At 40.8% G+C, this 11782-nt stretch overlaps 1 protein-coding gene across 1 annotated transcript; it reads right to left on the minus strand.

Moving 5' to 3' along the window:
- Window positions 1-1364: 1364 nt before the first annotated feature.
- parvab (parvin, alpha b) lies at window positions 1365-9663 on the minus strand. Its single transcript, XM_062471384.1, has 13 exons — window positions 9357-9663; window positions 6810-6899; window positions 6552-6622; window positions 6362-6464; window positions 6132-6272; window positions 5168-5283; window positions 5011-5069; window positions 3967-3986; window positions 3763-3824; window positions 3616-3684; window positions 3413-3514; window positions 3241-3313; window positions 1365-2511 (listed from the first exon to the last, which is right to left on the minus strand). The coding sequence occupies exons 1-13, from the start codon at window positions 9490-9492 to the stop codon at window positions 2435-2437; spliced, it is 1119 nt and encodes a 372-aa protein (XP_062327368.1). The 5' UTR covers window positions 9493-9663; the 3' UTR covers window positions 1365-2434.
- Window positions 9664-11782: the final 2119 nt, after the last annotated feature.

Here is an 11782-nt window from a genome sequence, read left to right on the forward strand (position 1 = left end):
AAACCTTGTCTTTTGAAGCTACACTGAAGTAAAGTTACAGATTCAATACTACCATACAAACTTTATTACAGTAGGTAAAGTAAGTTCAAATACTGTACTTGCAGGTTCAAGATGAGTTCAATTGAGGAGCGATTCATTCCCTCAGAACTCAGGGTACAAATCGATGGATAAACAGATGGAGTGCCCTACCCTGTAATAAGTATAAACCACTTATCAGCAGTATCAGTCACTCCTTACCTCACTGTTTTCTTTTTTTGTGAAGAGTTCTTTTATTTTTTGTATTTTTTTTCTTACAGTAAGAGCAGTTGTTATCCAAGGGAAAGTGGGGCTGATCCTGGTTGTGCCTCTCAAATGCATGGAGGCTTATTTGATATGATGAATGGATGCAGAAAAAGTGATAGGAGGGTAATTGCACTTAATGGCTGGAAAAGCTCCTTTTGAAGACACCTTTGCGCACAGCTCACTGCCTGATTATGGGCGGTCATTTTGTCGCTGATGAAAATGCAGGGCTCTTAGTCCCTCGGTTCCACTGATGATAGCATGGTCAGAGATGATCATCAGAACAATAGGATATCGAAAAGGCGTTGTCGCAGTCCAGTCTTAAATGTCAGAGAAGTGATACTCTATCCTTAGGCTTCGTGCTTCAATTTATTGCGATAGTTGTAGGTTTTAAAACCACCGTGGAAAGGAAAGCAGGACAAAAACAGCAGCCCATTAAACGGACTCAGATATATGACAGATTCTCCTTTTTAAGAAAGCTTTTCAGTCCACAAGAGAAACTATTTGAAATAACTGAAGAAATGGGTCTTAGAGCTTTGTTCTGTAATCAAAGACTGAAGTGCAGGAAAACTCACTCATCACTGTTCTCAATTAAAGTCACTTGACATGACAAGTTAAAAGCCTCTAACTAATTTCAAGTGTGTCTACATTGAAAGGAACAGTAAAGAGAAATAACATCACCATTTCTAAAACGAAACCATTTAATGAAAGGTTAAATTATAACCTTGTCATGTGTTGTGCTTCTCTATGTGCTATAGATGTCATAAGAACAATGTGACATTCCTATTCACTGCTAACCAATTGACAAGTCATTCCATCAGTCAGCTAGGGTTGGTAGGGCCAGTAATAATTTCATTAATTACAAGCTGAGTACACTAAAGACCAGTCTATAGTTTAGAAAAAACTCAGATTATCATGCTGAAAAGCCATGGTATTGAAATAAAATGCAATATTTGAGGACATTAAAATCACTTTGTTTTTAAATGTTCAAAACCCAGTTATGTGCCATTTCACATATTTTGCATTGGGGTTGAAATCATGCTGAACATACAAACTCAAACACACATCCACAAAACACATCCACGCAGAGTAGAATTACACTATTTATTAAATATTATAAGATTTATTTAAAATCTATAAAACCTACAAACATTCCAACTACAAAAGTGAAATTACTTATTTCAACTTTAATATTCTGCTACTTTCAGAGCTAGAATACACTATAATACGATGAATGCAGTTCATGGTTTATAGTAACAAAGAAAAAATCTGCCTTTGACCTTCAAAACGATTACCTCCACCTGCTGTTATTTTCATGAAATGTTTATTTGAATTTAATGACAGAAATAAAAAATTTAAAGATTCTGCCTACGAGCTTTTAACAATGTATTTATCATATCCATGCAATCCAAGCAACATATCTCTGTAACAGTTTACAACGAATGGGCATATTTTGGGAAATACTAAATAACTTTAAGACGTCCAACTTAACGTGCAGAAGATGGACATATTTTGGCATCATTAAGCACTATGTTTAGTCGTATAACATAGTTCTGTTACTCACAAATATACATCATACAAATTGTATTTCTGGTTTATTGGTTCAAGTAGATATAACAATTTGCTTACTCGGTTTTACCAAATAATACAAATAATATCAATAAAGCATTTGTTATCTTTGGAAGAGGGCAATGATACATTAAGATCAAGAGGTCAGCCTAAAAGGTAAAATAAGGAACAGAACAGTGTATCTTCATGTCCTGTACAGTGCAAGACCCAGCATCATTTTCATGGCACAGCTTACATTATATTATTTCCTTCACAAATCCATACGGTCCTTCGGTATTGGTGCAATTCTATAGTTCTGTTTCAAAGTAGACTTCAGACGGTGTGGTCACCATTCACAAATTACAAAGTCTGTAAAGACTAGTCACCAATGGTCCAAATGCTAGCTAACAAGACAGCATTATTGAATAATTTAATAAATTGACCTTCAGTAATTAAGCTTATCTTATCTTATACAATAGGAGTGCAATAGGAGTGTGAATTGAGCAAGCAAAATGTATAGGATTAGATATGGGGGCCCAAACATCACTCAAAAGACAGCTTTCGCTACACAGCCTGAAACGTTATACGATGGTGAACAGATTCTGCTTCACTCCACATTTCTGTATTTGGTGAAGAGGTTGTACAATACCCTTAAGGTGGATTTCAGGTCACAGTTCACAATATCTGCAAGAACAATTATTTGAAGAACAATTATTAAAGACAAACATCAGACAATGAAACGTTCACATTAAGAAACCAGACAGATCTACATCATTGAGCAATGAGACATACGTAGACATTGTACAATTCCTTCTTCACAGATAATCTGCAATTACAGTAAACACAGTAAACAACCACTTTGTTTACAGTAACAACTACTTTAATTATACAAATATTTCAAACAATTACTATATATATTATTGAATTATTGACTTATATTTTATTTAAACAGATTTTTAATGAATATTTAGTGCTAAGGTTAAAAACAAGCCACTGAGTAGGTGAATCGTATTGAACACTAGTCAAAAGTCTAATTGAAGGGCATCCCTCCATGTTACAGGCGAGCAGTCACCCTCTCATTGGTGCTTGACTGTAACATTAAAACTATTACAAGCCTCAGTTCAACGGACCCACATGCCAATGCCCAGAGGATCAGCGTAATCCCACACCAAATAGGCTTGCATCCTCTGTTTTCTCTGTCTGTGTCTCACTGATTATAACACATGCACTTACATAACCATAAGAATATATCCACATAATGTCATACAGCCCAATCCTAAAAATATTTTATAGTAGTTATAGTCGTTAACGGTTTAAAATACTCTGGATATCTTTACTGTTTAAAATATACTACACTGCTTTGAGATGAGATGTCAAAGATTGGAACTAAGATACTTGTGCTAAGATACTTACCCTCTGCTCTGGGCTTGGGCTTCTCCAGACCTCCATCTTGCATCAGTTCAAAGGAGAAGGCCACGTTGTGCACCTGTAAGGGACAAGCTGCCATGAGTCCAGCCAGTCTAGTCACCTGATCTTACTGTATTGTAAATTCACCCACAGCGGTGGTTAATGGGTTCCTTCATACCTTTTGATCAAAGTTTTCTGGAGTGAGGAAGAAGTTGTGTAAGGGAACAAAGTAGCCTTCCAGCAACCCCATCAGCAAAACCAGGTATACACCATCAGCAAACTGGAAAACATTTCACCAATGTATAGTCAGTATCAGATGTGCTACAGGATAAAAAAAAAGTAATTGAAGATTAATAATTATAATTCAGAGGAGTATCGCACCTGTGTGTCGAGTTCAGACACCTCAAGGTTCAACTTGTTCAAGTGCTTGTTTACAAATGTGATCAGCGTCTGAAAGACAGTAGGAGGCTTGTTTACTTTCGTAAAGCGTTCAACAGTTAATATAAAATGTTACAGTACGAGACCTACCTTTTTTACCACGTTCAGCTTGTCGGGCGCGTGGTCAAACAACGTATCAAAGGCATCTCTCTCTGAAAGAGGGTGAAGTGTGATGACATCAACATTGGAGAGTTTGTGAGCGTTTCAAGTTTGTGAAATTGAAAACTTTGACCAAAAGGTATATGTAATGAGACGAGAGAAACATTTGTTTAGAGGATTGTTAAGACTACAAACCATGTCTTCCTGATAAAGCTCTGCAAGAAAAGTTACAAAAGTATTTCAGTATCAGACCGATCACACTCACATCAGAGGAGAAAAAAACATTAGACCGAACTTTAAATGAAAGACAAAAAAAACTAAACAAGGACCTTGTTTAAAACCATAGAAGAAGATTAATTGAATGCAGATGGTCTTAACTAGAGGGCCAGGCTGGAACACAAACAAAGAGATGTGGAGTTGAGGGAGGGGCTGTGGGTGAGTCCCCTGGAGCAGAGTGATCAAATGTGGCTGTGGTTGTACTGGGGCCTGGTCGGAGGCCTGGTGGACCTGTGCCCAGGCGCCTGGCCTTCATGGTCCAATCCTTCCCGGCAGAGGCATGCTTCGGCAGCTGCTGCCCCTCACAGGATCACAGCCCCAGGCCTGGGCCCCCAGCTCTTCCCCTCCTTATCTGCTGAGATGATTTGCACCCGTTGGAGCCTTATTAATCAGCCGCAGCTCGGTAAAGCAGTGGTCGGTTGGCAGAAGCACACCAGGCATCGCAAACTCCTACCTCCAACCCCCCCCCCCTCCGCTCTACCCCTCCCGGACAGTGCTCACTAAATCTGCCCATCAGCATGGGGATCCAACTCTCCCATATCGGACCCCCTAGGTGCTGGCGTGGCCGAGCTGTCTTTACGCTTTAAAGTGAGGACAGGGGAGGCCAGTAAATTGCTCTCATCAGCCTCTCGGTTGTTTCAACTGCTTCAATGCCCAGTGGACTCATTTGCTGCTGATTTGTTCAGAGATATTTACAGACATTGTGTGCTTGGCTCTCTAATCTCCTTGTTTTGTATGACCTTCAGAAGCGAAAATGAGTTTTTGTGCAGGCAGTAAAGTACAGTACAAGCAGTAAATTATGGATTTGCAAGGTAAACATTTGTTGTTTACAAATACAAAAATCATCAGCTAAAGACGTCAGGTTGTTGGAATTTATCCAGATGAATTAATAAAACGTTGAACAGCAAAGGTAGAAATGGACAGTTAACAGTACAAATGGGGGAAATACACACAAGGACGTACTCTGTATTCCCGGTAATCTCTTCCTGAATCTGACGAGACTGGAGAATGCCTTCTCGTTTCTGAAAGGAACGCAGGAAAAAATCTTCATTTGAAACCTGTCTTTTTTGTTTTGCTCTCTACTCAAGCACTCCTCTGGTAACAGTAAAAGAATGAGTACCTGTACGACCACAACTTGGATGGACACGTGGTCAGGTAGTCGGATTGGAGCACGGAAATGCTGGGCCAATGCCACCAGCAGATGGAGGATGGCCACAATGCTTTTAGCATGAACCGCTGGAAGGAGGAAAAAGGGATAAACTGAAAGATGAAGTCAAAGCTGCAGTCGTTCTTACTGTCTTTCCTCTGTGCATTGTCACTGTTCCAGCCAAAATGCAATTTTTCCTCTGTAATCAAGATAAGCAATACTCTCGGCATTCCCAATGCCAAACTGAAGGTTAGAGAAAGGTCACACACCAAACGATAAGGTTTCTGTAATCTGAGTGTGTCAGGGTCAGCTATCTGACAAGTTTCTTCTCCAGTTCAGAGTGAAAGAACCATCCTGGATCCATCCACCAAATATAAAAAACAGACATGCCTCTCAAATATGATAATCCAACATTGCAATCACTGTTTACTGACCATAGAGGCGGATAGGAAAGCCAAACAAAGGGCTTCGTAGGCCTTTGATCACAGTAAAAAAAGGATCCTATTGATTTCTCAAGTGCTTTTTAGATAATCTATAAAGGGTAAAAGAACAAAGAAATTTCAACTGGAATTGAAGAGAATTGGAATCACATTAGAATAACAGGCATGGGAGGCTGAATTTGAATAACAAAGTGAAACAGACAAGGCTTCCTCAGATGAAGACCAAATGTAAGGATTGATTTGCTGTCCTGCTGCGTGCAGTGACCACCCCCCACACTAGGTGAGGAATGGATAATTTCCCTGTTCCGAATGTCAGAGGGACAGCCAGGCAGCACGTTAGCAGAGAAGTTCTCTCTTACCTGGCAAGGTGACCAAGCTAACTGAATTCAATTTCAAAATAGCAGGAGATGATACATTGAATGAGTTATTAACACAGTATTCTTAAGAGTAAACTGCTACGCTGCAACATTCTGTTAAACGCTGCTTATGTCACTTACAGTCAATAGTCCATTTGACGTTTCTGGTGGAGACCTTGAGAGTGTCGTTTATCTTCTCTAGGACTGTCTGCAGCTTCTGTTTCTGGGCGATCTCGGACTGTGTCACCTCTGCAACGTTCAGCTTCTCTCCTTCTAGCTTCTCTACAAAACAGGATGAGTTTGAAAACCACATATACCAGGGTACAGTTGCATGAAGGGCACAGTGAGGTAGTAAGGGAAGTCTGGAATACCAAAGAGTTTCTGGAGAACCTGTCCGTCGTAAAGGTCTTCAGCCAGGTCTTTGACAATGATTCTCTCCCCCACCAGGACATCATTAATCCAGTCTATAAGGACCTGCATACAAGCACACAGAATTCACACGTTTTAGATTGGACCACTTCACGGCAATGTATTTTCAATAAAATATTGAATGTTTCACACCTTCATCAGTTCCTGCAGTTTGGGATCATTCCTTGAGTTGGGGTCCACCATGGTGCGTACCTCATTCTCCTCTGAAGGTAGAAAACATAGAGCACCCACCAGGCCACATGCACACATACAGTACACACACACACACACACACAGAAAGACAAACACAAACAACCACAAACATACACACCTCAGATCATGACTGAATCATGGCCCACAACTGGGAAAGAGAATGTGCTTTTGTTAGTTGTTAGAAGCCAGAGGCCTCACCCAGCATGGTGTCCTCTGGATCCAGCTCAAAGGGGATGGGGCTGAGGGGCAGGTTGATGGCATTCATCCCTTCCTCCTGGAGCTCCGACACTGTAGAAACACCAAACCTTTAGTGGCCACACTCAATGTGGCACACGCTAATTATTACAAAGAGCACCGTGGCCTCCGCTGTGGTGAGAGGCGGGAAAAATGTGTCCAGCAGGGAAAATCTGAGAGCAAGTCAAATCACATCAGCGCCACACAATATCAGTCCCCATCATCTCAGCAGAGAGAAAATAGCAGAAAGAAAGAAAAAGAGAGAGATGGAGAGAGAGAGAGAGAGAGAGAGAGAGAGAGAGAGAGAGAGAGAGAGAGAGAGAGTAAGAGAAAGAAAGAGAGAGAGAGAGGTGGACTCCTATACTCTACATAAAGATGTGTGCTCTCCACTCATTCCACCCAATTTATGGCACTTTTCCTCAGGTTAAACTGTGCTCTTCATGCCAGGCAGCCAGTATCATGACACACTGGTCTTACCAGTAGGAGCTGGTTCCAAATGCACTTGCTAATTATAAGTGGTTACCCTTGGACACGTCTGGGATAGACAGGAGAGATGGAGAGCTTAGCCTAGCTGTGATCTATAAGATAAGGCACCTATTGTTGTGAGTGACAATCTACAGAGACAGACAGAATGAGCAGATCACATAATGAGCATAAAGGAGAATTTGAAAGTGTGAATGGCATTAAATGGCAATCATTGAAATTTTCCTTATCTCTAATAGATCAGCCCTATTACCTGCAGTGTGTGAAAATCTAACACTAAATACTGTACTGTACTATTATGATTTTTTAAATATACATTTATGTTGAAATTCATATGTATTCTCCAAATTCTTTGATTAAAAAATGCTATCAACATGAATCATTATCTCTAATGTCCACCAGCTCCATGGAAAATACATTTCATATTCAATAACCACAAATCTATTTGAAATAACCGAGGTTCTAATGCATTTATGCATAGCCGTAGTTCAAACAAACAAAAAGAACCTGAATATCTATGCACAGTACTGTACATATGCCTGTTAATGACAGCACAGGCTTTTTAAAGAGCTTTTAAGGTCACTAGCTAACAATTCAATAGTGCAGGTGGGCGGTATTCATATGATGAGTGGTGAGTTGAACCAATTCAACTCAGTTACATGAGCAGTGAGCGTCCCATCAATACACCCATGTGACAACAATCCTCACTATCCTCACACAGTATTGCCTCCTATGTGGTAACAGTGTGTGCGTGTCTGTGTGTGAGCACCTTTGTGTGCATGTGTGTGTGCGTTTGTATGTGGACGCGTATGTGTGTTTGTGGAAAAGGCCTTCAGAAAGGGCCGCTCCACATCAAGGTGTTTTCAGCTTCCCTCAGAGGAGAGGAAGTAGGCCCCCCAGGGATATCAACATCCTGTCACTAATCAACACCAATACCTCCCCATGCTGTTCATGCCTAGCTCACTGAGGCAGAGACCGGCTGATGTGATGACTCTTGGGTGATCTGGGGTTCTTCCATGAACTGCTTCATCCATTTAGAAGCTTCTTCAAACTGATGAAGGTTCGTTCCTAGACAATCGGTAACATCTGTTCTAATGCATTCTCACCACGAATATAACTGAGTTCCTTTGTTTTCTATTCATATTCAGAGGCTGCAGCTTTCCAGAAACATCCCTCTGGGCCCAACTGTTTGCATACTCATCTCCAGGTAACCATATCCTATTCAGCCATTGAATAGGATACAATACAAGGTATTTCACAATTTACTCTAAGCTCGGACTGACAGACTGTCGAAATCACAGGCACTGAAAGCATACATCAGACACAGTGGAAGAATCTCAAATGTAACGAATAACAGTTGTTAAAAAATTGTAAATTATCTAAAACTGGATGCCAAAAGTGTTCCTTAATGTAAGATAAATAGCCTATACAACAAAAATACCTGTTTGGAAAGCAACCTTGTATCACCTCTGCAGTTAACATTGAGACAGGGGTTGGAAAGAGCATGAGATTCTTATCATTCCCTTATGATTCATTACCATGGGCCAGGCCATTGGGCCTCTTTCCTTACATGGCAAAAAGGCTTAGCTGTGTGAGTTGTAAACACAGTAACGGTCTGTGCTTGGGGTTAGCCTAGACCCACTTCATGAATCATCATATAAAATAAGGCTTCAGCTATTTTGATCAATAAGATGCACTTATGATTGTTAAGGAACTGGGGCTGTTGTGACAGGACAGGCCATAATAGTCCCACTTAGGGTCACCAAGTGACGTATTCAAATGTCAAAAGATAAACAGACACACCCGATGAGAACGTACAATAAACGTATTAGTAATAGCGTTTTTTAAACAAAAACAAAAACACTTTATTCAAAGATCATATAGGACTACGTAAAAAGTACATAGAAAATCACATTTGAATTGTTATGAACGTTTTATTTTTTAAGTGCCAAATGCATTAAATCGTAAATTTCACATGGGATGAGGATCACATTAAATATAAAAAGTTACTGATACAGGATCACGAACCTTCTTTTGCCTTCTTTCTTCTAGCCAAAGTTCCCCCGAGTTTTCCGAGAAAGGAGTCATCCTTTTTTCTGGTGGGTGGTGATTTTGGAGTCGGGGATTTAGGAGAAGACGGTGATTTCTGAGGCGATGAAGCCATTTCTTATTTCTAATTGCGTTATTATCTATCTGAAGGTGCTAGTTTGTGTCATTGAAATACTTTCTGCTTGTTAAAGTTCATCTAACGGAAGCGGAATTCCAAGTATGCGCTTTGCAATGAGACGTCTCCCTGTTATTTGATTCCCGTGGTTGTTCCCGTCTGGTTCCCACCCATTTTTCCCTACCGAATAGGAAAATCACTAGCTCTTTTATAACGGTATCAGTATTGCCTTCGGGATTTACCATGAAACATATATAAATGGTTGGATGTGTTCTATCAGGATTTTCCACACATTTTTTCCAGGTTTCCTAAATATAAACTCAAATATAAAAAACTCTCATTTGTTGAGATTTAAATATATTTCTGAAACAATGTTGAGCCAGTTTTCTAGTTCTGTAAATGTCTAGCCCATGGCGTCTCTTTTGATACAATTATTTGAACAAAAAAAAACATGTAAAGATGTACAGGGGACCTGTCTGCCTTGTGATGTCATTACAGAGACATTTCCCATGTTGTCCTGGTGGACAGTCTGCCATTGTCCTGATGTTCCAGGCAGACATGGTGGCCCTCTGGCCCTGCTATCTAGCCCAGGACCAACTCCATGCTGCACCGCTGTTGTTTGAACCTTCAGTAATCTGACCAGCCCTCTCAAATGCATTTCTCAATAGACTAATGTTATGTTATTTGACATGAGATGGAAAGATAAGCGGAGAGGCCTGTTTTTTAAGATTACATTTAGAAATTGCAGAATCATGTTGTCCTGTATTAGCTGGCATTGCACTTTGTATAGAAAGAACACTCTTATCAGCCTTTTGACATATTTATGCCAATGGTATTTTACTTGTATTTTGTCTGACTGACGTCAGAGTTGTTTTTACAGAAATTAAAAATAAGAACTGGAAATACAATAACAAAGAAGCCTAATTGTTATATAATAACCTCTAATTAAATATGAGTAAATGTTATCTGCTCCACTGATTGTTGAAGTGGAATTGATTTGCCACCAAGAGTGGTTACATGTCCATGTGGTGTGTATCACTGGAGTAAAATAATCAGTCTCTTCTGGAACATATTGTACCAATGTGTCTTTCTTTCTGCAGTGGGAAGGTTACTTCCATTTAAGGGAATGATTTGTATGAAAGTGCTAAGTTAATGAAATGTTACATTTTTAGATTCATCCCTCCCCTATTTCCCAGTTTTTATTGCCTCCTTACAGCTTCTGTAATTTCAATGCAATTTCAACCACAGATTGCTATTTTTGCTTGAATGCTAATCTTTGTTATTGTATAACCTGTTTGCAAGTCCGTTTTTGTATTTAAGATAAGGGCATTTAAATGAAATATGAAATGCGTGTAGGGTCAGACCAGCAGCTGTCACATTGCTCTCCATGGGAAGAGTGACGAGGACAGGCACAGCAAAACAAGTGAGGGTGGTCGCTGCAGTCAATTTCAGTGCTATAGTACTTCACCACAAATACCCCTCGCTGCGCCTTGCTCAGTTCTATGAAAGACAGTGAGGGGTAAAGCAAGACCATTACAAAAAAATGGTTTTGTGTCAGCAATGAAATAAAATGACCTCATTGCCCTGTGGCCTTCAGTCACCAACTGACACATGTTTGTGTGAAATCGGAGTCATAGAGCCCTTGTTGATGCTGTTGTGTTTGATACTGTGCAGCCACATGGAGGAAATCTCCTTCTGAGACTCGACACAATTAATGAGAGTGAGAGATCTGTTGCGGGGCTTGTTTTGTCAGTGTCGCCCCATGGTTATGGCAACTCAGTTTGATCCCCCCCCCCCCCCCCCCCCGTGCTGGAGGACCCCGCTGAGGGGAGAGGCACAAGGAACACGACGGTGCAGGGATGAGAGCCAAGTCCTTCCTCCCTCCTCCACATCCCCTACCACATCCGGCGTCCTCTGTGCCTCCACTCCCTGCTGGGGTCCGCCTCCCCCCTCCAGGTCAGGCACGAAGAACTACACCTTCTCTCACCTATTCCACTCGCATCCTCTCTGCCCAGTAAGAGAAGCTCTGTTCCAAGTGTACCAGCCCACACACCAAGGCCATCACATCTGGAAGGGTGACATAAAGGACAGGGCGATCCTAATGTACTGTACAACAAATCTCTGCGTGTCCTCTGCAGAGAGTGTTCTGGGTACAATGCCAGGGATGGAAACCTCCGTCACGTTTACAGCTAGTGTTTAGCGTCACTGGCAGAGATGCAGGGGTCAATACTCAGCAAGAGACGCACACAGACCCAGACATTCAAAAAATACGATTGACCACAAGATAGTT

The sequence above is a fragment of the Osmerus eperlanus genome, chromosome 10 (assembly GCF_963692335.1).
Source record: "Osmerus eperlanus chromosome 10, fOsmEpe2.1, whole genome shotgun sequence".
NCBI lineage: Eukaryota > Metazoa > Chordata > Actinopteri > Osmeriformes > Osmeridae > Osmerus > Osmerus eperlanus.

What these genes read in the sequence shown, in the direction of transcription:
- parvab (XM_062471384.1), bottom strand. Translation starts at nt 9,492, where the DNA reads ATGGCTTCATCGCCTCAGAAATCACCGTCTTCTCCTAAATCCCCGACT. An exon ending in AACTGCAGGAACTGATGAAG is followed by an intron (nt 6,465 to 6,551) that starts GTGTGAAACATT and finishes GCTTGTATGCAG; the next exon opens with GTCCTTATAGACTGGATTAA. An exon ending in GGTTCTCCAGAAACTCTTTG is followed by an intron (nt 6,273 to 6,361) that starts GTATTCCAGACT and finishes CCTGTTTTGTAG; the next exon opens with AGAAGCTAGAAGGAGAGAAG.